The sequence below is a fragment of the Gymnodraco acuticeps genome, unplaced genomic scaffold, assembly GCF_902827175.1.
Source record: "Gymnodraco acuticeps unplaced genomic scaffold, fGymAcu1.1, whole genome shotgun sequence".
Lineage (NCBI taxonomy): Eukaryota > Metazoa > Chordata > Actinopteri > Perciformes > Bathydraconidae > Gymnodraco > Gymnodraco acuticeps.
This window is the reverse complement of record NW_022991443.1, coordinates 1535188-1561411: the sequence shown is the minus strand read 5'-3', so window position 1 is coordinate 1561411 and position 26224 is coordinate 1535188. Positions and strand designations below refer to the sequence as shown.

Sequence of the window (26224 nt, the reverse complement as noted above, 5' to 3'; positions counted from 1 at the left end):
TACAGAAGGCCTATAACCAGGTATGGATGAAGTATTAAAATGTGTACTTAGGTAAAAGTAGTAGTACTACAGTCCTCTTTTACAAGTAAAGGTCCTGTGTTCAAATTTGTAAAAGTACAAAAGCATTAGCATCAAGTTATACATAAAGTACCAAAAGCAAAAGTACTTATCATGCATAACAGACCGTTTTATAATAATATTTAACTATAAATATTGATGCATTAAGTGTTCATTAAAAATATATTGCAGGTGGTAAACATTTTTATTATTTTGTATTATTTAATATCTACTGCCAAGTAGCTTGATTTTCACTAAGGCATCCATACATTGTTTTAAACTAAAAAAATCATGTTAAATATGTGTTCAAATAAATGTGGTTGAAAAAAGCACAATATCTGTGTTCATGTACATTTATCTACGTTATTGCGTTATTGTTGTTATTCTTATTTATACCGTTACTTACATTTGTACTCTTATTTTTATTCTTGTAATTCTTGTGTAAACTCTTTTTCTGTACTGTCCGGTGTTTCATTCTTATTGTGCAGCTATGACAGCTGAATTTCACTACAGGGATCAATAAAGGTCTATCTTATCTTATCTTATTTTATCTACCTCCTTTTGGAGTAGAAGTAAAAAGCAGAAAGAAATGGAAATAATCAAATGATGTGCAAGTATCTCAAAACTGCACTTAAGAACATGTCCTTAGTAACTGTCCTCCACTGCTATAGCCATGGTAAACTGGGTATGTTAGTGTATGATTCATTGGGCTTATCTCCCTTGCGCATTAAACATTAATTCCCAATCATTCCAAATGCATTAGCAGTGGTCTATTAAAATTGCCTCTTGCTCTTCTATCTTTATGCTTGTGACCTTGAATTTAAGTCCACACATTAACCTCGCACCATGGAACAATGCAGTGTTCTGTTGCATTCTTAGCACATGGCAGCATCTTATCAAATTATTCCAGTGTGCATCCATGACCGTGTCCTTGATTGAAGCCAGTTGGCAGGAAACCGTCCTCATTCTGATATAAGCCTACTGCCAAGAACATCTGATGGGTAGCATTTTGTTGATGGCAAAAAGACAGACAAGCCATACATGGACCTTGGAATAACTGGACAAATTGAAGAATGTGTGTAATGGCCATGAAAAAAGCATATTTCTGCTTTGCTATTCAACTCAATAGGGAATTCTGCCACATTTCAGGGTAATCTTCATTATAAAAAAGTATAAGTTTATTATGAAAGTGACCAACAATATAATTGGTATGATCAGGGTTGTGGTGAAGGCAGAACTGCAAATAGGCAATGTGGCGAGAAAATAAATGTAACACTGACATCTACTGGCCATCAGCTGTACTAGCTAGCACTGATGTTGGATGGTGTGTCATGTCATCCATAGACTGTAAATGCACAGTAGGTTCTGTATAAAGCAGACCCTCGTTGCATCTTTTCCTGATTTAAAGTGGTGTAATGCATCAATATAATATAATTTTCTCTGACAAAACCCTTTTAAACGTGTCAGTCGTGAACAGACCCCTGCTCTGCCCCATTATAGGTGTACGTGGACGTTGCGTCACTTAAAAGTTGCAAACAAATGATGCCTTCAAGGACACTCGAAATTATTAATATAAATCCGTGAACAGCCATGTGAATGTCCCAATACAGTTTGTGGTGTAACACAGGACGCTGTATTTTTTATACGGTGCTATAGAAGGTCGGTAACAGATATATATGCTACACGTTTTAGGAAGTTACGTAGTTTATAGACTGTGGGGCCGTTTCACATGTAATTGTCAGATGTCAGAGCCCAGGAGGAGCACGTGAACGCATCGAAAGTTTAGTGTGCAGAGTGGAGATATCTGTAGCCATGGAGGAAAAACAGAGCAGTACGGATCAGAATTTTACTCCAGGTACCAAATACAATTAATTTGTTATTTTCCACAGTACGGCAGTAGCTAACATTATTACATTTACGACATTATCAAAGTTACCGGTGGACCGTTAGCTACCAAAGTTAACAGCCCAGGCAGCAGTCACTCCCAGCCAGCTGTGTTTAGCAGCTAACCCAAGTGTTGTTGACATGCACTGGTTTAAGTTACACGTTTACTTTTTAAATATATCTAAGAAGATTTTTTTTTAAACATATTGGTCACACTACGCACTCTCTATATGTTTAATTCAGTCCATTTCCTCAGATAAACGATGTCACAGAAACTAAATCTATAGTTCCGTGTAGCTATTCGCAGGAATTGAACAAAACTTCAAACCAAACCACGTTTTAAAACTGTTCAGTTCAATGCTAAATCTCTATTAAGTGACATAAACATATTATTTTGCCTGTCAAAAGCCCTCACACCAATCATTGGGGTCTTCTTATAAATTCGGCATGCAGGTGGTCCACCTAACAGCATTTCAAATATTCCTACACATTGTCTGTTTACTCTCAAAAGCATACTTTTTTAGGTGTTGACTTCATGTGTTTTTGATATGTCACTTACTTGTTTTTGGTTTCATTCTTGGATGTGAATCAAACTACTACCTTGAAGTTAATAATTAAGCCTTGTCCATTTATCACTTCAGACCCAGGAGGGGCAGGAGCAACACACGATGCCCCACGTGACCCCAGGCCCGAGGATATCATTAGCAGACAGCTGAGTGAGCAGGGCCGCTTCGCCTATGCTGCCCTGTGTGCTGTGTCTCTGGGTCATCTGTTCACTGGACCTGAGAACAGGTAACAGAGCCATGAGGATACAGTCATCATAAGATGTTGTGTCCTTCCTTGTAAAATCAATAAAACCCCTACCTAAAAGCCTACCATCAATATTCCTCTAATTTGAATTTGAATTTGGATCTGTTTTGTTTGATAGGGACGAAGCTATTTTACATAGATCCATTGCAGCTCATTTCCAACCCTAGTTCGGTATTTACATATAGGCTACAGCGTTGTTATAATATACACAGTTCGGTATCATAGATCGAGAATACACTTCAAATATGGAAATACAATACAATACACATTACACACACCATAATTACAACAATGCACGTCTACACTAATACACATTGGTTCTTAAAGTACATGTGTTAAAAATAGGTACGGCTCGTGTTAAAGGATTTTATATCTGGAATGAATTTCATATTAGAGGGTAATGTGTTCCAAAGTTGACAACCCTTTGTGGTAATAATTTAAAAAGACACAAGGAGAACGCTCTTTAAAAAATAATAAACAAATAAATGCATTAAAATACAGAATCTAATTTATGAATACAAAAACATACTAATTAGAGTAATAATAATTACAAAAGTAGCAATAATAGTGTTACTTTATAACTTTGCCTACAACATGTACAAATAAATGGAGTGATTCACACCCACTCTTTAAGAAGTGACCCACATACATTTGTATTGTTGACATTTAAAAAAAAAATAGCAGCAGTAGGCAGATTAAACCTCCAGAATATCATGACAACTGGCCTTTTAATAATTTGTTTGTAGAAATGAAAAATGTTAACCAAACTGAATGATGTTTCTTTCTCAGTGCGTTCAGGGAGCAGCATCTGCAGGGCCTGGTCCGCTGGCTGGACCTGGATGAGTCGGTGATGCCGGTGATGGGGGCTTTCCTGTCGGGCCTGGGCTTTGAAGGCTCCGACACCTTCCTCTCCACCTTACAGGCCGAACCTCTGCTGGCTTCTGGGGCCACTCCCATCATACATGTGATTGGCACTTAAATTGAGGAGTCAATGATTTTTAAATGTATTGCAACTTGTTGGAAATTGGATTTAGAATAGGTTGTTGTCTGTAAATGTGTGCCATAGAGCAGATGAGATTTAAATGTATAATTGAACTACAGTGATACTGAGTCAAAGATGTATGCATTTTAAAATAATAATTACAGTATAAAGAACTGGATGAACAATTGATTTCATCTATAATGAATGTGTATCATGAAACAGTTATTTGATATAACATTATTTTGATAGTCCTGTTTCTCAACTTATCATGCTAACAGATCTTCTTGCTTTATTTATAACAACATAAATTCAATTGTATTCTATACATTTTTGTCTATATTTCGACATCACATTATAACCCGCTTTTCTTTTTTCTTACAGGATCTGGTCTCTTTTTCTGTCAAAGATGGTAAGAATGCTTTGATGAATTAATAGTTGTAATTAATATTACACGGTGCAAACTGATTAAAGTTATGAAAGATATTTGATAACGTTCATGCTCTGTTACCTTCTCACTCAGGCAAGTACGATGCCAGATCGAGGGTTCTCATCCGCCATGTCGGCTCTCTGCTGCGAGTCTTCACAAAGCAGCTGGAGGAGTTCGAGGAAACACTGGGAGAAAAGCTGAGGGAAGGGGGGGAGGAGAGCGAGTAAGTTATGTTTGGATTGAAGGATGTATGATTGTGGCAGTTGTTAGGTTTAACATGCAGTATAAACGAGAGAAACATAGGACCATGATTCATAAACAATTGCATGCACTGGATGTTTTACTAAAGTAGATAAAAGTTAAATAAAACAAAACAACAATACCTAATTTGCTGCATGCAATGAAAAGGTGGAAGTCTTCAGGTTTCTTAATTACCATATTACAGTATCAACCTTTTACTGGAGCATTACATTGTCCGTGCTTGCTACTTTCTTAATGCTGTCACTCTTACTCGTGTCACAACAAGACTTCAGAACGCAACCTTCAAAATAAGACTCATATTCATACATAACTGGAATTATATAACTAACAACTTATTATTTTAGTCTTGTAAAAATATATATTGAAATTAAATTGCATGTCTAATGGCTAAAATCACTATTAATTACTTGAATTACTTACAACAAGAATTCTCTTTAAACGAGCCACACCTTAAAGGTGGGGTAGGTAAGTTTCAGAAACCGGCTCGAGTGCACTAAAATTTGAAAGTACACAGCCGAAAAGAATCCGCCCCTTCCTTCAGACTTCCTTACAGAGCACCTCCTCCAACACACATGAACGCGCACATGACGTCAGCAGACTGGTGAAAGTGGCCGCCTGTTGCTGGCGAGTCATTGAAGTATTGCTGCAATGCACGCCCAATGACGGCACGCCCAATGAGGGCACGAGATATATTTGTGCGTGCACGAGATGGAAGGCTGACAGACAGGGCGGCAATCCAATCCGTTTAGCCGGGCCGGCTAAACGGATTGGTTGTACTTTTTACAGTATTACGGGTTCCACAGATGAAATTTTTGTATGGATTTTTTGTCAAAGCACTTAAGATATTCATTGCTATCGGGATGTTAAGAGCATTCCATGGAATATAACAAAAAGTGTATCTCGAGCCGGTTTCTCAAACTTACCTACCCCACCTTTAAGTGCTACATACAGAAATGACAATCGTTTTCATTATTGGCCTAAGTGCAGTCAAAACAGATGAGATTTCATTCTGCGATGAATGATGTGTACACTTAATATAAATTAATCTCAAATACTACTTTATAATATCTTCTGATTTAACCTTTTTTCCAAACTCGGTGTGTTTCAGAGGGTGTAAACAAAACTATTAGCCCATTTATCCAAAATGATACAATGAAATGCTTATGTGGCATAAACAAGCAGTGCACTGTTTTCAAAAGGTCGCGTTACCCACTACAAGAGTCATTTGACATTTGTATTTATTGAGCCCAATAATATTTAAACTAATGCAGATGATCTGCTTCCTTCAGGGAGGAGTCCTCTCGGCGGCTGAGGAGAGAAAGAGGGAGAAGGTTACGACGCTACCTCCTGATTGGACTAGCTACTGTGGGCGGAGGAACTGTGATTGGTGATTATTCCTGCCTCAAATGCTTTAAATGGACATCTGAAACAATCAAGTATCTTATGTGGATAACCTAATCCACTGATATTTGATCATAATAATGCATGTGGATTCCATTTCCATCACCACTCTCTTTCAGGAGTTGTATTTTCCCTCTGTAGACTTTTCTAAAAAAAGGATCCTGGCTTATTTCTTCTGTACTGACTGACTACCCTCTTTGTGCCTCTGCCAGGTGTGACAGGTGGGCTGGCAGCCCCCTTGGTGGCAGTGGGGGCCGGTGCTGTGCTGGGGGCGGGGGGGGGCTGCTGCTCTGGGCTCAGCCACTGGCATAGCAATCATGGCCTCTCTGTTTGGAGCAGCGGGAGCTGGATTGACTGGTAAGAGCTTCGTGTGCAGGAATACGTTTGAATTTTGACTGAACTTGGAAAATACACATTTGTGGTATTCCCATTTCACATCGTTTTAATAAATGTAATAGGGACAATGCACATTATTAGATATTGGTGTGAGTATACTAGGGTTAGCAAAGAGGCTGCATTTCACCTGTATCCCCTAGACAGATGTTTCTCAGTCTCTTTCTAATCTTCTTCTTCTTGATTTCTGCTATTGTTTCATTTTCATACGTTATTTCTCCAGGCTATAAGATGAATAAGTGTGTCGGGGCGATTGAGGAGTTTGAGTTCCTGCCGCTGCGCTCAGGGAAGCAACTTCACCTGACCATCGCAGTGACAGGTTGGCTCTGCAGTGGCAAATACAGTAAGTACATGGCTTCCACTGTCACTATAACCACTTGCAATGTCCATTGTTCAGGTTAGGTTGATATGGGTAAATACTTTTTTTAATAATAATAATAATATTTGACCTCTATTAAGAAATAAAAATAACTTGATTTGTAAAGCACTTCATTACTTCCTTTACAAAGTGCTTGACAAAACAAAAGACGCATTTAAGAAAGCAGGAGCGCAATAAAACACAAAATCACAGTAGGAATAGGAATAACATGAAACTTAGCGATAGAAACTTAGCGATAGAAACTTAGCGATAGAAACTTGCACACTATCATAAAAAGTGTGCAAGATAATGCTTTTAACAACTAAAGTAATAAAAAAAAAAGAGAGTAATCAAATATAAATAACACATAAAACAGCAGCGCTAAAAACAATGGTTATAGTACGCTAAAGAGCACTTTAAACAAATAAAAGTAACAAATGTTTATGAAAAGGGCAACAGTAGAAAAAAGTCTGCAGAGATTAATTAAATATGAGAAGTGAATATATTTGTTCCTCAGGTATATAATCCCCAAAGGTTATAGACCTAAACAGCAAATGCTCATACCAACCCTGGTCTTCAGCCATGACCGGGGACCAGCCAACAGGTCTTATCACCGGACCTCAGGCTACAGGCTGGTACAGAGAAGATTAGCCAGGTAGCTCTGTGCCATAACATGCAAGGCTTTCAAATTCAAAATGACAATAAAGTAAATACCCACCTCCCATCATTGCTTTTCCCTTGCTCCAACCTTTCTCTTTATACATCCATGCCCTTTCCCTTGACCTGGCAGTCTATTTACATAGCCATGGCTGGATATCAACACCAGATGTATTTTTTTCAGAGTGCACACAGAACTGACTGCCAGTAAACCTTTATCCCGTATCAGCTACATTTGACAAAAAAGTGTTTTTGATAACATATTTAACCTTTAAAAATAAGTAGAATATTCAATATGTTCATTTAAAACTGAAATGAATCCTGAATTTTTTGTAATGTTTTGAAAAGTTTGGGTGACAATTTAAATCGAACAGTGTTTTGGCAAAAAACGAGGAAGAATACAAATATCAAGAGAAACTAAAATAATTCTTTTTATCTGGGCCACAGTTCTGCACATACAGTAATGTTTTCGGGACCCCCTTGAAAACGAGATGGTGCATCTCAAGGTGTTTATCCCAATGAATACAATTTCTATATATATAATGTTCTAAAATATGTTCTATACCAATGTCCAAGAGATTATGCAAATAAACCACTCAATTTATGCTTTTTACATAAAATGCTACATCTCTCGTCCCCCGCTATGAAATACAAGCTTAGTACCTCCTTCACTGACAATGGTAAAAAAAAAACACTTCACTTAAAGTGCTACTTAGTCGTTTCCTGACATAAAATCCTGTCTTCCAGGTTCGTTCCAGGCCCCATGGTGCAGCCTGGGGGAGTGCGGGGAGCAGTACTGCCTGGTGTGGGAGTCCCGCTTCCTCAGGGATCTGGGCTCAGCCATGGCCTCTCTGCTGGACGGGCTGGTCAGCATGGTGGCCCAGGAGGCGCTCAAGTACACCGTGCTCTCAGGTAGGAGGACGGGTCGAGCAGGACGCATTTAGACTATTCAGAGGATCTGCGTTTGGAACAGGAGTGTTTGAGCTTGTGGTCAAATACGTTCTGTTCTCTACTTCACACTTGTGTGACAGTGTATTAGAGCCATTGTATATTTAGTCGGGGAAAGAGGGAAATAGTCAGAGTTAAAGTCATACATTTAAAATCCCCAAAAGTTGGATGTTCTCTGAGATAACACAATCATCACACCACAGAGGCCGTTGATGACCTAATCGAGTTTTTCTAGCAAATATATGTTATTGTTGTAGTAAGTATCTCAGAGAACATCCAAGGTCTTGTCTCCTAAATTCACAACTTTATTTGCGGGAATTCCTTTTTTTCTCTCTAGCATAGTACTAATTCACTGTTGTAAATATGTGATGGCAAAAATGAATGCTATTGGTTGCTGTTAAACAGTCCTGGTTATCGTATCTAGCCATTGTTCTTATCTAGCTTCTTGTTGTCTTGCTTGTTAATATGTGTCCAGGCATTGTGGCGGCTCTGACGTGGCCGGCGTCTCTGCTGGCAGCAGCCAGCGTCATCGACCACCCCTGGTGTGTGTGTCTGAACCGCTCGGCTGAGGTGGGGAAACACCTGGCGCAGGTTCTGAGGAGCAGACAGCAGGTATCACAGTACTCTTAAACTCTGTTTGGACACTTCTTACCATAATGCACCACAGTATTGTGTCAGCTGTCACTATATAAGGGTTATATGTGTTCACATTATAATTGTACTAGCTCATATTCAACCATGATGTTGGTTGTTCTTTTGATTGACTAGAATACTAGAAAAAAAGAAAATGTGATATGCTATATGAAATGCTATAGTTATTAACCTGAAATAGGACTTTATGCTCAGAATAATGCCTCTGTTCAGTAAAAAACGAAAGCAGAAAGCAGCGAACGAAAGCTACTTCAATATTGTTCGTCTCTCCTCTGTTCTGTTTTTGAAGGGGAAGCGGCCTGTCAGCCTGATAGGCTTCAGTCTCGGGGCCAGAGTTATCTACTACTGTCTACAGGAGCTTGCCAATGACCAAGGTATAAACTACATTCTGTGCATAATCCATATTTTCATTATGCATTGAAAATAGATGCACATCCACATTTCCTTGCACTAACTGTCTACCAAGTTGTTCTTAAAAACAATGTTATCCTTCTTTTGTGTTCAAGCAGAGTATCATTTGTGTTCATTTACAGAAAAGATTAAATCAGAAATAAACAGACTTCAGAAAGGAATACATACGAGAAAAACACACCAAAAATGTGTATTAATTGCCCACTCATTGAACTATGCTTTATGTTAAAAAGATGTAAGCTAATTTTGCACATTTGTTTATTTCTAATGTCTTGCACATATATTTCCTTATTGCTTTACTTTAAAAAATAATACCACAAATAATAATATAAAATGTATTTTCCACCGTGCCTTGTGGACCCCTATGATTTTGAGCATTTAGAAATAACAAGACCATTTTATTTGACTAATATCATGGGCTAACCCCAGTTTCTAAAATAGATTTTAAAACCGTTATACATCTGCTCCTTTTTTACTACTGAATTCCTCTAATTGTGTTCATGTATACACCATTATACACCAAAGCAAATTCCTTGATGTATGAAACTACTACTATAAACCTGATTCTGATTCTTTTGAAACATCTACTTTTTGCCTACGGGGTCTGTCCTAAATCTACACATTTAAATGTGTATATATAATAATTTAATTTTTCTCTTTTTCTGTGTTCTGACAGACCAGTTAAGCCCTGTGTTGTGTTTCCTCAGGAAGTGAAGGGGTAGTGGAGGATGTAGTCCTCTTGGGGGCTCCTGTGGACGGCTCTGAAAAGGCCTGGGAGAGAATCACGAGGGTCGTAGCTGGAAGAATAGTGAACGGCTACTGCAGGTAATTAAAAAAAAAGCTCTATCCTTCAGCAATCATGAAGGTAAAAGTAAAAGCTTCCAGTTGCTTCGTAGTGTTGGTCTACTCGTTAAGTATATTTAAGATTCAGAAACTACAGTCTTTGTGATTTTAGTATTTCATGAATAAATGACATTCTGGACAATCCGCCTTTCAGAGGGGACTGGCTCCTGGGGTTCCTGTACCGAAGTTCATCTGCACAACTGTCTGTTGCCGGGCTACAGCCAATCAACATCAAGGATCGGCGCATAATTAATGTGGATCTTTCCTCCATGGTAAGTCTGAGCTTATATTGAAATGAGGCTCCACTAAATGAATAATTTTTTGAAGTACATCTCAAGGATTTCCCCTTAAAAAAAACAATTGACACTAATCAAAATTGAAAATGTAATAAGACACAAGGGTTCCATAACCATTTCTATTGGTGAAATATTATTACATTAAATTACATTTGAAGTATTATGAATTGTATATTATTTAGCACTTCAAAAGAGACAGTAAGAAGAAAAGAAAGGAACAAAATAAGGCCCCTGCTGGTTTGTTTCAGTTTACAGCAATGCCTTTCTGCCAACCTGTAAATCCTCAAGATTCCACATGAAACTTCAACATGTCAATGCTTTACAAAACATCTGAGGTTTAACCTCTAATTAACCAAACATTTGAAAAAGTGTGGTAAAAAGATGCTTGACAAATCTGAAGCACCATACAATATTTCCCTTGGTAAAGGCGTGTCACCATAAACACATTTTCGACTTATTTTATGAGATATGGACGTGACCTCCATCATTTCCGCTGCCCTGAAATTGCATGTTGTGCTAACATTTTTCTATAGGTAAGAAATTCACCAAGCTTTAAGTCAATTTGATGCTGGAATAAACAGCAGGGGTTTCCTTAGCATTACAAGACTTGGGCTTTGCACACACTTTTGTAAAGAGAGCCCAAAGCTGTGGTTTTATTTATTCTTAAATTGTTCAGGATATGTTAAAAAAAATGCACATTCCAATTCAAGAGTTAAAATTAATATTCATAAGAATTAGAAGTGAATTGCTCTTTTATACTGTCATTATATAATTGGGATCAAATGGTCCTAAAATGACAGGTTTTATTTCTATAATATACAATTCAATAAAATAAATTATGAGAAATAAGAACAAAATTAAATGTACACTATAATTTACAAAGAAATAGAGTGGTGCAGGAATGAGTCCTAAAACCCGGAAATTCGTTTTTTTAACATGATGTTGATTAAATGTCTTGAAATAAATCTGCAGTTAACACAAGCTTAAAATAAGACACATCTGAGTCAGAAAAACAAGTGAGTTAATTAGACTACTAATGGCGCATTTCCACTACAGCGCGGTTTAAGCGTGCCGTGCGCGGCCCGTTTTTGGTTCATTTCATTTCAAACCTTTATTTATCCAGGTGTATCCCTTCAATCAATCAATCAATCAATCAATGTTTATTTATATAGCCCAATATCACAAACGTTACATTTGTCTCAGCGGTCTTCACAGTTTGTACAGAATATCAGTATGACAATACAATCATTGATCTCTTTTTCAAGGGAGACCTGCAATGGAAATGCGCCATAAATGTCAGCACACAAACATTAGCCACCTTTAGCTTAGCGGTTCTAATGTGCAGCCATGCAACCCTGATATAGTTTGCTAATAGTCTAACTTTAGCTATTTACTTAATCTACTGTTTGAAGTAACCCACATTTACATTTCATCATAAAGTGGTGTTAATATGAGAAGATTATTCTGCTGTAACAAACATGTAAGAACTTTTTTTCCGCAATACCTCAAAATAATTCCAGCGGTTTTTGTTTAGGGAGCCCTTGCGATGCTTATTTCAGAGTTAACTTCCAAAAATACGTCATCACTGCACCACTCTATATTGTCCTCCTTTTAGTCAGAGACAGTAACACCATGTTCCTTCTTCCCAGGTGAAAGGCCACTTGGACTACATGCGTCATATGGACACCATCTTAGTGGCGGTAGGAGTTCCCACCAAAGAAGTGCCTGGAGCCTCCTTTGCTCTTCCTCAGTCTGTAATAATTACAAACGGGACAGTGGTAATCCCTGACCAAACCCTTGACACAAAGACAAAAGACACACAAAAACAAGCTGAGGAGACCTGTGCAGAAAAAAGTGGAGACGTGACAGAGGAACTGGGTGACGGGTGGGATATCCCTGATATTTCAGACCTGCTGGACTCATTAAATGAAACGGAATCAGACAGGAACAATTTACCGCTTACCTCAGAGGAAAATGCAACTGAGGGCGACAAAGGGTCTGCTCTCAATGCCCCTTTGGACGCCGCGGAGGATAATGAACATGTGTCATGGAGCTGGGATGATACACACTGGACTACAGAGCACACACATAAACAAAGGCAGCCAGACTTGTAAAGAGCATGTTTGTGGATCGGCTGCTTCCTTGTAAAAATCTCATCTTCTCAAGTTGTTTTTTTTAGCATCAAAGCTTTATTGGAGAAAATATTCATCCCATTCTCAACACACTGACATGCCAAGAATAGCTAGAGAGTCAATGCACGCATATGGAAGGCTTGAGTGAAAACCCCCTTTGTTAAACTTTAAGTACAAAATGTTGGACTTACTATTAGTTTAATTAAAAAAAATGTTTTATGAAGTACATTTTATACAAGCTGTTAATAGTGACATAATTTATTTCTATCTAACTGTGAGATCAAATACTTGTTCTGTGTTTTCACAGGGTTTTTTTAAGAGAATGCTACAAAATAGGTGATACCTCTATTCCTCTCGTCTATCTAATTATCATCTGTGGCCCGGTTGCTATGGATATTATCACAGTAATTTAATTTCCATAAGGCGGTGAGTAATTCAGTGAATGTGTATTCTTCAAGCCTTTTTTTTCTCTCTGTTCTACCCTTGCCCTTGAAGCAAGTGCTCCTTTCCATAGAGCCTCAGGATTGTATTGTGTATATACTTGGCACTGATCTGACTGGAAAATATTCCCTGAATTTTTATTTTATTTTACAAAATGCACCTACATCAAGTTCTTCAACCATATTTAATTGAACTAGTGAATTTGTCTAGACATTTTCTGTGAAAATAAAAAAGTGATCTTATTTCTTCCTAAGTCTTTTAACTCACACTTTGAGTCTCTCCTGCCACAAAATATTAGCATTCACATATTCAGTCCAGGGTGTCCACCTGATTGGGCAGAAGCAGAGGCTGCTCGATGCCAGCGTGCTCAGCATCCAGCAGGTTGACGGCATCAGTGGCGGTGGCGGGGGGGATCATGGGGTCAGAGGGCAGAGGGGAGGGCGGGTCGCTGGCGATCATGGGCTCTCCTGAGTTGCGGAGAGACAGGGAGAGCGCTGGCGAGGGTCTTCGGGGCGACTGAGAGGAACAGCAGGGCAGCAGCCTCCCCAGAGCCCGCTTGAAGTCTCTCATGAAGAGCGGGTAGATGATGGGGTTCATCGTGCTGTTGCAGTAACCCAGCCAGGTGATGGCGTCGAAAAGCGCCAGGGGGACACACTCACACACTGCCTGATGAAGAGGGGGGGGGGGTTAGTTTACGATAATACTCATAAATACAGAAATAAATCGGAAGATTAAGAAATTGGGTAGAGAAATAAATAAATAACAAATCTAACCAACAAAAGAGTATTGCTTAAAAGGCAATAGAGAAAAGGCAGCTCTGAAATAAATATATTTCAAATATTTTATTTATTCAATTTTCCTTGTGCATTTTGCCTCTATAGGAAACTCGAATAGCAGAACAAGAAGAACACAGATTTTTCCCCTGCTAATCACATATATATGTGCTGTCAATCATTCCTCTTCTTGATAAACATCTAATTTTCCTCGAGTAGAACTTGTAAATACATTTGCTTCTGCCTGGGAAAAAACACTGATCTTGAACATTGCAACTAGATTTAGAGAAGGACAGTGAAGGAGGAGACAGCTGTTAGAGGAGAGCTTCCAATACTATCAAGATGAGACGGGGAGGCGGTGGGAATAGGACGGAAAGGAGGGGTGCGTTTCACACACCACATTGAGTGTGAAAAGGAAGGAGAGCGCAGACACAGTCAAGTCTCTGTGCTCTATGTTATGCAGGGGATAAGCGAGAGGGCACAGATGGGAAATCCAAATGACTGGATCATTGAAAGCTTGAAAAACAGGACAAGTGTCATTACCAATTTAGATTAAGCTGTTTTTCGACATTGATTTCATCCCGCCGTCGTTTTTTCAATGGCCTCCAAAGTTTGTCCGCTGACTAATGAGTGAATCTAATCAAAATCAACAACTTAAAAATAAATGGTGCTGTGCTGTGTTGTTATCTGGGTTTGGGAATGAGTCAGCTGCACGAAGCTGAAATGCCAATCTATTTCCTTGTTGGATTGCTTGGCAAGGCTATGACGCCAATACAAAAATAGTCTGGTATCCAAGTGTGTTTTCTTCTCGTTCATCTTTCTTCCTTTTGCATTTGTTTCACACCGTTGTGGTGCCACCACACATACATTTGTGAAAGCTTACAAAAGAAACACTAAATGACTCAGATATGTAGAATAGAACAGCTAAACAAACTCCAGATTATTTAAATAGTGATTGTGGAATATCTTTAGAATGAAGATTGAACACTTGTCTGCGCACGATATAGGCCTAGGTGAAGGCTATTCCAACTTCCAACTAATCTGATCGTATATCTTACATTGCCGCCAACTTCCTGTTACCAGTGTATTTTTCATATTTACTGACTGAATTTTTGTGTCATATCTGAGGTAGAGTTGGTGTCTGGATCTTCGACTGACCTGTGCCATGTTGGTGATGAAAAATGGAAGCCAAGCGCTGAAGAAGAGTCCAAGAAGAACTCCCAGTGTCAGACTCGCCTTCAGTGCCCTCCGACCCTGCCTGTGGGCCAGACGCCGCTCACTGTTCACTGACGGCTGTGGACAGAAAATCCAAAATACATGTTTTTCTCTTACCTATAGTGATACTTATCGATCTGGATTGTTTGATTTAGGCAGTGGAGTGTTGAAAATACCCCTAGTAGACATGTCTGCCTTCTCTCTTATATAATGGAACTAGATGGCACGGCTTGTTATGTTGTAGAAAAAATAATCTATTGAAAACTAAACAGTAATGCCACTTTCCAGAAATCCTGACCCAGTTACTGAAGTTAATTCGCAGAGCTTTTTGTGATCAGTTTGATGTAAGAACTATTTGCTTTTCTACCGAACTACACCCTCCAACCGTATCTCTGCGGAAGGAAGCAAGAGGCTTCTGCTCAAGTTAGAGTTACATTTAGCAGTTCGTCAGAAAGGAGAGCCCTGGCTCTGTTGGGATTGGTCAAACGCTTAAAGATGCCCCTTAGCCTTTCACGTACAATGATTTGGTGCGCTAGCCTATAGAAGTGTTATAAGTAAACAAAGGAGTCCTTTCGAGGTGTTTCAGGCAGGGGGGAGTGTGTGGGTGAGAAACTCCCTCTGGTGTGAACTTTGGGATTTTAGCCTTTGCAGACTAATTACATTGACAAAAACCTATATAACACACTACAGGAAAGGGAAAACCCCAAAAAGCATACTAGGGCCCATTTAAAGTTTGAGTGGACATTGGAAATACCAAAAAATACCAAATATGTCAGGCCTAATCTTTGGGGAAACATGTAGCCTATAACATAATGCACAACATGTCTAGAATATAAATGTCCTATTGATGGAATGGTGCATTACAAAAGGTTTGAAACCCCGTCTTTAATGAAGAGTTGTAAAGCCTGATAAAGAATATTTTTAATGAACGAAAGAATGATTTGATTGGGAAAAATCAGGATGCTAAAAGTCAAGGTGTCAAAATGAATCCGAGGATATGAGAACTTGTATGTGTGTGTGTATGTTTTGTATGCAGGCAAATGTGACAGACTGTGTGGCTGTGATCCTTGCAGACGGGGGCAGCACATCTGACACACCGTCTGTACTTTTCTCTCTAAGACTTTGGCACCGGTTTGACACCACTTCCCTTTCACCGGATTTATTTTCTTCATTTTAATAAAGGAAGAGAAAAAAAGCCTTTTTTATCTCTTCGACATTGACTTACGTTGAGCGTATCTCTTCTGATTCTTTTTACAGCCTGACAAAGATGAATAGGTTAGGATATTTGCCATTTCAACTGACTCATTTATTACTAAATAGCTTCTTTGTATTGACAGTTAACCTCAACCATGTTAAACACAATGTAGTTTGTACGAAACACACAAAAGGTTTTGGCCAAGTCATTCTTAATTTCAGATATACTTTCAAATGATTCCCAGGTAATTTTTAAATCAAGCAACTCTGGAAAGTCAAGTGCGTTTACTAAGGGCTGGCAAAAAACAGCTTTCAAAGAGCGTCCCTGAAGTGTTTTCTTCCACATTTGAAGCATGCATAATCATAACATTTCCAGGTTTATAATTGCTGCACTTAGATGATATTGAACCAAGCAGTGGATTTCATCAGTATAATTGGCATTTTAAGGAAATGGCATGGATAGTATTATGTCAAACCTTAAATGTCAAGGAAAAGATAAGATTGAGAAGAGTTGGAGAACCGTAATTTGCCTATTATCTTTGTGCCATCTGCTCCTCACAGAATCCACCTTTTCATCTCCTACTCTCATCACGGACTGCTTAAAGGCCAGTCTACTATTGTTTGTTATGTTCTTTTGATGAAGCAGGAGGCAGAAATCTGGAAGGCGATGATGATGAACAGGTACTTGAGTTTTCTCAGAGAGTGTTGAGGATTGTATTCATAATTCTGGTCACACACTAATCACTGCCCTGGCTGGTTTGTTTAACTGTTTGGTATCTCATTTTTCTTACCGGTACATTTTGTGACACTGGAGGTTCCTGGTGACTGCAGTCATCCCCGTCGTGCTGAGCGTTCCCTCCATCAACCCCAGGTGAAGGAGACCTGAAAGGTTCCCCTAGAGAGGGATGCGGATGCGGCGGGTGGCTCAATGCGGCAACCCTCTTTGCCTGCCTCCGCGCTACTAGAAGGATCTGACAGTAAGTGAAGCAAATGGCACTGGAGGGCAAAAAGAAGGTGAGTACAGACCCCACAAAGGCAAAGGGCAGGGTGACCTGCAGGCGGCACTGGAAGGAAAGGCCTCCAGACGGTGACAGTTGAAAGTAGGATGAAGGGTACAAGGTGTCAGAGTAAGAACTCATGTTGCTACTGCTGACCCCAGGAGCTGGCAAGTGTCCGCTCCCATGGCCCAAGCTGTGCCATTTCATCTCAATGGGCAGGAAGGAGGCCAACGCCGCCAACCCCCATGCAGCTCCTACCAAGAGCAAGGCCCGAGGTGGGGTCATCCTCTGCTTGTAGCGCAGTGGCGAGATGATAAAGATGTAGCGATCCAGGCTGATCACGCAAAGGTTGAGGATGGATGCGCTGCAGCACATGACGTCAAAGCAGAGCCAAATCGGGCAAAAGGCAGGCCAGAGCACCCAGGAACCGCACAGGACGTTCAGCATGGCGGGGGGCATGACCACCAGTGCCACCATGAGGTCGGACAGGAACAGAGAAACAAGGAAGCAGTTCGAGGTGCAACGCAAAGAGCGATGGGCGAACACCACTGCGATCAGCAAAATGTTACCGCAGATGGTCATGAGGATGATGACGGTCAGCATGAAGGCCAACAACCAGGGGCCGCTGCCGGTGATGTTCCAAGCACTGGTGGTGGTAACGCTGCTGTTGTAGTGAGAGTCAGCCATGGTAAGGGTTGGCAATGAACTAACTCCTGGAAGTTCCCTTTCAAGCGCCACTATATGCCACGAACCTTAACCAGTTCTCCTTTGCGTCAAAAGGTTCATTCTTGAAGAAACAGAAGCCATTGAGGTCTTGTGTTGAGATGCCTTCAAACCATTTCCTTGTCCATTGGTAAATATCTCCATCTCTGTTTGCCAGGAATACATCCAGGGGCCGTGGGCTTACTTCCACTGCCACTAGTATCACAGTTTCACTTATCTCTCCATCCTGGCCAGCATGTCCCTGCCTCATCCACAGCTAAGAGGCAGAATGAGCCATTCGATGGCTTACAGAGGGTTTCGAAGCAGCATGTCACACTGATGACAGGCATTGGAGGAGGGCACACAGAGAGATAAGGCATAAGAGAGCTGTGCCGGTGAGAGGAACTATTGAAGATGAAAAGAGCAAGGACCAATTCTCAGAATTACATTCTTGCCTATAGAAGAGGGATTGTAAAGCTTCCGCAAGACCTTCGCTAAGCCGGAGCTCTGCTGCCTTCCACAAGTCCTTTTATTCTTGGAGACAGCCTGGTGGGAGCGGGAACAGAGACAAAACTGTGCAGCGGTCATTTGCAAGCCAGGCTCTGTTCATAAGTGCTCTACAGGTATCATAGTCCTTGTACCGCTTCCTTTATATTCCTCGCTCCAGATAATCCCTGTGTCGGCCACTCCAGCGCGCCTGCCAGCCTGAGCGCACAGCTTTTGAGAAGGAGCGTGTCAAAGCATGGAGCTGTTAATGCATAACCATGCACATCACAGCCAAGAAATGATCATTATTAAACATAGGAATTGGTGTAGTGGGTCTTTTTTCCATGTTTGGTAATGGTGTTTTTGTCTACTAAGGTACAACTAACATGACAGCTTTGTCAGGCTTTACTGGCTTATTTCTACAAAGGTAGAATTTCTCTGAAATGTTGCATTCTTACTGCTTTTGTTTTAATTGGTACAATTTATAGACATATTAAGTGTAGACTACTCCATTAACTAATAGATATCCCCACTAAACTTCCCAAATTGATTATTAAGACAATTTTTCTGAGTATTGTAAGTTTTCTGAAATGTTATGATTAAATATGAAAATGAGGCTTTACCTTAAAATGTGCCAATTTGCATACATTACCGGGCCAGACATGTGAAAATAGAATGCAGTCAGGAACATGAACATAATATAACATTAAGATTGTTTTAATGTCTTTTTGGATCACTTGATGAATCAGAAAATACTGTCGACAGTTTGCCATGTTTTTAGGAATAAAATGTTCTAGAAATCAGATGTTTTCACATGTAGTGTCTCATTTTAATAATTCACAAGATTGAATCACAATTAGGCTTTTTAGCACTATCGTCCTTGCCAATGTCAAATACTTATGCAATCAATTATTTTGCATATTATAATTGCACTTAATTTGCAAGATTATGTCAAACTTTGTTTCCATTGTTTCGTCTTTTTGCGTTCACTGTGGCCAGGTGCCCGTTTATCAACTGTTCATGAAATATTTTTCAGTGACTCATAATTACCGTTGGTTAACAAATTCACACTCCTGTGTTCTAACAACTCAGAAAACAACAGACACTTCACCTTGTTCCTACATCATTCTCAATCCAAATAATGATTCAATTCCCAGCAGGAGCACATGAATAGAAATTATCATAAAATAAAAGCAATTGATTGGGTAAAACCATGTGCGCATCAGCCTTTCAATAGCCGTGTCAAATACTAAAACATAAAATACAAAGCTCTCCAATTTCCGTGCCCCCTCAGCACTGACTAATTTCCTCCGTCGCTTCGCCCCTGTCATCTGTCACATCAGAGCGACTGCTGCCAACCTTCTGACCCCATCTCACCCACCACCTTCTGGGACAGCATTTGCATCGCTATCCCCACTTTCCTCAGAAAATACTCCCACTAGCATTCGGAAATAAAACGGAAAACACATATTTTCAAAGCTGCATTTAATGTGTATAAAATCTTGTTATAGTACATTATGTTACTATGTTTGTTTTTTTAACTTAGTTGAATGGGATTTTTAAATGGGTTTCACCCAAAATCAACCATCGGAGAAAAACATGAATCAGCAGGGCATCATTTTTGTGGTTATTATTCTTTTATTAAACATACTCAGACTGTCCTGATCAGGCACATACACATCATACATACTGGGACGGATCGTTCAACAGAAAGACAAGGATCTTAGTGTAGAACAGTGCAAATGGTGACTCTCAAACAAAACAATAAGGTCCAAACAAAACAAAATCCCTCGATGACATACAGCTACTGCTCCTGTTAAAGAAAACAGAAAACAGCCACATAAGCCTTGATTGGCATAAACAATGACACAGTGTATTGATAGTAGAGTTAATTAAGGAAAGATGTGTATTTTTAGACCATACAAACCTTTTCGCTGCTGTGCAGCATATAAAATGACCGCAGGTCATTCTGACAGTTGGCATATGCCATGCCGAGTCCTGTTCCTGAGCCAAATGAAATGGGCCAGGTGTGCCCTACAAAAGAAACCGATACTTTATCCCTTCCCAAGCACAGTGGTATGAAAAACATACCATAGATTATTACCTTTTTCATTTAGCGTTCATTTAAGTGTCCATGAAGATACAAACATATAGGTACATTTACTTGAAATAAGCCAACCCACTGTAAGTGCTGGTGCATTAGTTTTAATTAGCTGAATCCCTTTACAATATGTTTTAGTCAGGTTTAAAACACCCATGTTTTTTTGTTTGATGGCCAAGGTGCAAGCGAAAAAGGTGGACCTTTAGTCTTTTGAGCTTGATTAAAGCTTCAAGATACAGCAACAATTATTTTTGAAATACTTACGTTTAAAGAAGAGAACAGAAAAGACGATTCCTAACCCCAGACCAGTGCCTGAAAAGGAGGGGGGGAAACAGTTATGACATGGAAGGAAGACAATGTAACTTTGACTGTTCAATTAAAACGCATCTGTATTTATCTATTGCGTGCATGCTGACTCATTCTGACTCGGACTTATGGACATTTACATAATGTATTCTATATTTTTCATGTAGCCATGACACAAGCTTTGTTGCTTTGTAACGCAATACCTTTTTACAAATAGCCTATGTGGATAAAATGTCAATCTCATTCTGACAGTAGGATGGCGGGAAGTGACGTCAGAGTATTTCCCCCATATCTGTGTCTGAAACTAGGGTGACGTTTCCTCTCACTGTATCGAAGACTACACCGTTCAGTGCCAAAACTCCGTTCATATATCTGTTATATGTCATCCCACTCCCTGACGCAATTTCTAAAGGGAGCTATTACCTAAAACATTTTACAAAATGTACATGGTATTACAATACATGTTTTATATGTATGCCGAATTCAGGAGTGGGAACTGTTACATCGTAAAACGTAATTGTTTAAGGTTATATTAACATTGCGTAATGAAATGCACAAGAAAGCATCAAGTTATCACTTTCTGAATGGCGCTCCTACTTCTTTCTAACAACAAATAAGTGAAACCAAAGAAATTACGACTAACCGTATGGTAAACTCTAATGAAACTAAATAATTAAGTCTAATTGTGTCTATAAAATAAATAAATCGATATGGTCACTCGGGTGTCCTTTACAAGCCCTCTACTAGTAGCTAGTAGTTAGCCTCTCGCCCAGTCAATGACAGTAGTGGACTACAGTAATAACTGTAGCTTATTTGGTCTTAAATCCGGGACATACAGTGTAGTTAAAAGGGGAATACTCTGAGATATTTACCGAGTTTAATGGCACCGTCTGCCAGGCATCGGTCCCACTTTTTCCCCAGCTCCTTCTCAGACATGCTGCACAGTAGCTAGCTCCTTTCAAGTGTCAAATGCAGCTCTGGTGATACATTCAAGTGCTATTGGAAATATGGGTTTTCCTATTATTTTAACGATGGGAAAACGTGATTAAATGCATGCATTGTTAGGCCTTATCCGTCAAAGTGGGAAATAAAAATGTTATTCACCGGCTTGATGTTGTTGATGAAATATGTGAGGGGAAAAAACACCCTTTAAAAGGCTAAAGTTCGTTTATGTATATACGTGAACGCACCATTACACCATCTTGCAAACCTCGCGATGACTTTAAAACTAAAGCGGCTGGATGTCGCCACCTTGCGGTAACGAATAGAAAGATAATTCACAGTCATTTCTATGTTATGGCAACAACAACAAAATCACAAAAACAATATCTTTTATTTTCTGAATGAAATATAATTTGACACAGATCAGTACACTGTCATGAAGTCATTACAGCATGTTCACGTTATTAACACTGATTTCCTGAGATGACAATACACAATTACTGACACAAAAAGTGCACAAATATTTGATATCCATTACACAAAAACTTGGCAAGTTTTAAGATTGTTACCATAAATAATGATGAGCCATCAGCTGGGCCACCTTATATATGAATTCTACAAACAGACGTATTCAATTCATTAAATGATAAACAATCACATACAAATGATTCACTTCTCAGCAGGCAAACCGTGTGAAAAAGCCAAAACTCACTGGTTGGCAGAGTGATTTTGAAGCACAGCCTTTTAAAATAGTGAACACTACAAGTTGGCTTCTTTATGGACTTCAAGTGGACTCATATGAGGGCTGGTTATGAGTATTTACACATCGTGATTGTGTGAGAACAGCAAAGGGGCACCAAAGAGGTAGAAACGGTGTCCTTGAGGAGTAAATATATCTTTGGCCAAAAACAAAATAAATCCCCTTTTACTGACTTTATTCCCCTAAACGTGAATCTTAGGCTAGCCACAATTGAATACTTGTAAGTGATAACACACATACTGTACATATGACACCAATAGCTATTGTCCTGGTACCACCATGTAAGTGCACCTGATAGCCAGGATGTTGTGTTTAAGTGGACTCCGCTACAAAAAATATGCTGCATTCCATCCTATGTAAAAAAATAATGTAGTGAACACAGTCAATAGATCATCCACCCTGTCTCCTTGTCCTGAAGCACTTGCCCCACCCACAGTTCACACTGAAGCTGCTCTGGTCACTAGTCAGACTCTGGTTGAGAGGACTTTTCTTCTTCTTCTTCTGCTACCGCTGCTGCTGGTGGTGGTGGCGGCTGGCTGTTTTCTTCTTTCGTTGTCTTCACAAAGCTCTTGCTGAAGGTCATGAGATCTCGAAGCTCTTTGTTCTCAATCTGAAGGAGACAGAGTAACCACAGATTTATGGGAAAATGTCCAGATGGAATTATTGAGAGGTAAACAAACAATCAAATCAAGTAATATGATTAGTTTATAGCCCTAGACTTTACATGCTGCTTAGCTTCAGAGTCACCTACGCCAACACGGAAAATGTTACTGCTCCGAAGCAACAATGTTAGCTAGCTAAAACCTGCTACAAAGTGGAAACATTTAACGTTAACGTATATAGAGAAGAGCGAATCTTTGTAATGCACTTAGCAGAGCTTTGTAAAGATGAAGTTTGACAATCAATGTTGCCCAGAATATGCATGGCTGCAGGAATGCAGTAGAAAGATACTAACTACCGCTTCAGCAGCACTACAACACACATAATGAAATGGGTATTGACCATAGACTGTATATATAAAGGTCTTGACACAAAAATAAATGAAGTCTTAAGTGGTCACAATTGTGCAACCACTCTCCAGAGCCAACCAGGAAAGTAGAGCAACATCCTTGCCATGGTAAGCAACACAGAGACAGTATCAGTGTGTATTTCTAGCTAAACGTCCCCATACAAAATATCATGTTAAGTTGTTCCTGATTTTACAGAAGCACTTACCTCTAGTTGAGCGAGCCTCTCTCGAACAGAGCAGTAGTGCTGATCGTCCACCTGCACCGCTTTTCTCATCACCTGACCCATCTCGCATATCCGCTCCACCTGGTTCTGCACTTCCTGGAGAACAGACCAAAAACTAATTGTTTTACCAGTTTTAGTACAACTTTAGATTTAGTCCATCCATTTAGATTCCTAACCAAATGAGAACATTCGAAAACAGCAAGGGTACCTTAGCGTGGTTCTCGTGGAGGTTGAGCACAGGTTTGGTGTCCAGCTCCTTCCTGGCCATCATCAGCTGGAGCATCTGCTTGCGGTAACGACCCATGATCAACTCTAGTGCGTACTGGTGTTCTTCAAGAGATAACCATAGTTCTGCAGGGAAAGTCCAGAAGATTTTTAGCAAAGATATCAAAACAATAGCTAAAAAATGAACAGGATGAAGTGTATTTTGGTATATATTTTTTTAACCTTTATTCTCCTGCTGCAGGTCCTTGATTTGAGTGTTTTCCTGAGACAGAAGGACATGAGGCTTGTATTTTGTCAGCTCCTGAATCTCAGAAGCGTCTTCTGTATGCTAAGAGGAGAGAGGAATGATGAAGAACAGAAAGATGTGTTGCTTTGTTATAATTTGTTGTGAGATAGAGGAAAATATAAACTCAAAAACAAATTACAAAAGGATTTAATTCTTAAAAATACAGTATGATAAGGTGCATTGGTACTAGTGAAATGCTCCATAGGAGGCAGTCATACACATATACAAAACATTTATGATAAAGCTTTTTGAAAAATGTATGGTGTGGTAAACTGGGCAACAAAATTGCCCAACAATGAGCAATGTATTTCATCAAGAGATACTTTTATGATTGTTTAACATTATCAGAAGAAGCATTTGTGAAATTGTGGGCTGTTAGTTATATTGTATTAATGTTTTCTAGAATGAATGGGTAAGTGATACAGTTGGAGATCAAGAGTTTCTGTTGCACCACTGCTGTGTGTTTGCCACTGAGCAGTGCAGCACTTGATTGAACTCTGATTGTGGAAATAATCGTCCTTACCTTGTCTGGAATGGCATTTCCCACCTCTTTCATGCCCTGCACTCTCTGGTTTAAGGCCCCAGACTGCTCTATCAGCCCCTCAGCGGCCGTGTCGTGCTCTTTCAGCCTCTCGAGAAGTGTCCGGGCATCCCCCAACACTTTCTCCAAAGTGCAGGCCATTTCTGGAAACTGACAAACTGACAGCTCCTGTGTGCAACGTAAACAAGCTACTCGACACTGCAAGAGGGATTGAAATACTTCGCAGTGTTAGCTTTGGTTGCTATCTAGCCTTAACTAGCCGCGGCAGCTGCAATGCCTTTATAGCGACGTGTACAAGCTATTGCGGGCCTTCGTTAATATTTGTCGGAATACAGATTAAGTACAGTATAACAAATAAAAAGTGGTCTTTCTGTGTTGTTGTCAAGTGCGCCGTTTCCGTGTGAAACTGGACAAAACGTCACGTCCGCCTCGTCTTCTTCGCTTTATATAAAAGGAAACCAACTTCAGGATAGATACCGCCATCTACTGGACAGATTAAATGGCGGTTTGAAACAGTTAAAACTGGCAGATTTATCTGTGAACCTTTGACCTGTGAAAAATCATGGTTATGATTCAAATAAAAAGTGAAAAAACAATGATGCTGTACAGGAGGGGACGCATTTTATTTAATTTTTTAGAAATTCTTATAAAAATGTATGTCTTGTAATTGCACTGTTGAGTAAAACTGTGACCTAAGTTTTTCATTCATTGCATAACTATACCGTAGTTGTGTATATGACATGACAATACATCTTTGAATCTTGAATGAATACCCAGGTAACTTTGTAAAAATCCAGACTAAAATGAGTAGAAATGTATGAAATTGAGGCTTTAAAATATTTCAATTGAAACCAATGAACTTTAAAAACTGCCTGCAGACAAAAGTGTGCATTTACAAAAGCATTAATTGTATTCCTAATGTACACCAATATGTCCACGGTGAAAACATTCATAATGTGTTAAATGTGTGGTTGTTTTTTAACTTTCCATTGCTGTGTACGTGCCATTGTGTCATAATGAATGGTACCTCACTTTTTATCCATGACTTTGTTGATGCTTTTGCTATCTTGCCTGCCTCTCAAAAATACGATCCTGGTAACAACAAAATAAAGTATACTTTATGTATTCAGGAATTCACATTGAGATTTAAATCCCATTACAAAAAAAACATAATACCACAGAACAACAAAAACATTAATAATAATAATAATAATAGCCGCAATAATATGGAAAATGGTATTGATAAAAAAATATATGATACAACAGCAAATATATGCATATCCTACATATTATGCAGATTATGACATTTAGCCTTTAAACCTATAATCTAAAACAGTCACAGGTTCATTCAATATTATCAAAAGAACGTCCTTAAATAACATTTATCTTACAATCGATGTTGTTCTTGAACACTCCCAAGATGCAACGTGTGGCCTCAGAAACTCTACTACGGGAGGAGAACAGTTACTGTCGGAAGATTAAATGAGATAACGAGTCCAGTTGTCTGGAT

General features: G+C 39.3%; 4 protein-coding genes across 4 annotated transcripts; 1 reads left to right on the top strand and 3 right to left on the bottom strand.

Annotated features, from left to right (window-relative positions):
• Positions 1-1800: 1800 nt before the first annotated feature.
• On the top strand, positions 1801-13194 carry tmco4 (transmembrane and coiled-coil domains 4). The gene is given in 15 exon segments (XM_034196421.1): positions 1801-1912; positions 2583-2733; positions 3541-3715; positions 4115-4142; positions 4254-4383; positions 5711-5808; positions 6035-6096; positions 6098-6179; positions 6439-6558; positions 7978-8142; positions 8654-8790; positions 9119-9203; positions 9948-10065; positions 10238-10355; positions 12029-13194. Coding segments are annotated over 15 exon segments (1977 nt in total). The 5' UTR covers positions 1801-1869; the 3' UTR covers positions 12494-13194.
• Positions 11774-18540, bottom strand: htr6 (5-hydroxytryptamine (serotonin) receptor 6). Its single transcript, XM_034196423.1, has 3 exons — positions 16926-18540; positions 14884-15018; positions 11774-13618 (listed from the first exon to the last, which is right to left on the bottom strand). Exons 1-3 carry the CDS (start codon positions 17817-17819, stop codon positions 13262-13264), a joined length of 1386 nt encoding a protein of 461 aa, XP_034052314.1. The 5' UTR covers positions 17820-18540; the 3' UTR covers positions 11774-13261.
• A 1398-nt stretch (positions 18541-19938) lies between these two features.
• On the bottom strand, positions 19939-21737 carry micos10 (mitochondrial contact site and cristae organizing system subunit 10). Its single transcript, XM_034196411.1, has 4 exons — positions 21600-21737; positions 20686-20733; positions 20248-20354; positions 19939-20133 (listed from the first exon to the last, which is right to left on the bottom strand). The coding sequence occupies exons 1-4, from the start codon at positions 21661-21663 to the stop codon at positions 20125-20127; spliced, it is 228 nt and encodes a 75-aa protein (XP_034052302.1). The 5' UTR covers positions 21664-21737; the 3' UTR covers positions 19939-20124.
• A 304-nt stretch (positions 21738-22041) lies between these two features.
• Positions 22042-25142, bottom strand: sike1 (suppressor of IKBKE 1). Its single transcript, XM_034196318.1, has 5 exons — positions 24697-25142; positions 24110-24215; positions 23871-24013; positions 23645-23758; positions 22042-23039 (listed from the first exon to the last, which is right to left on the bottom strand). The coding sequence occupies exons 1-5, from the start codon at positions 24853-24855 to the stop codon at positions 22890-22892; spliced, it is 672 nt and encodes a 223-aa protein (XP_034052209.1). The 5' UTR covers positions 24856-25142; the 3' UTR covers positions 22042-22889.
• Positions 25143-26224: the final 1082 nt, after the last annotated feature.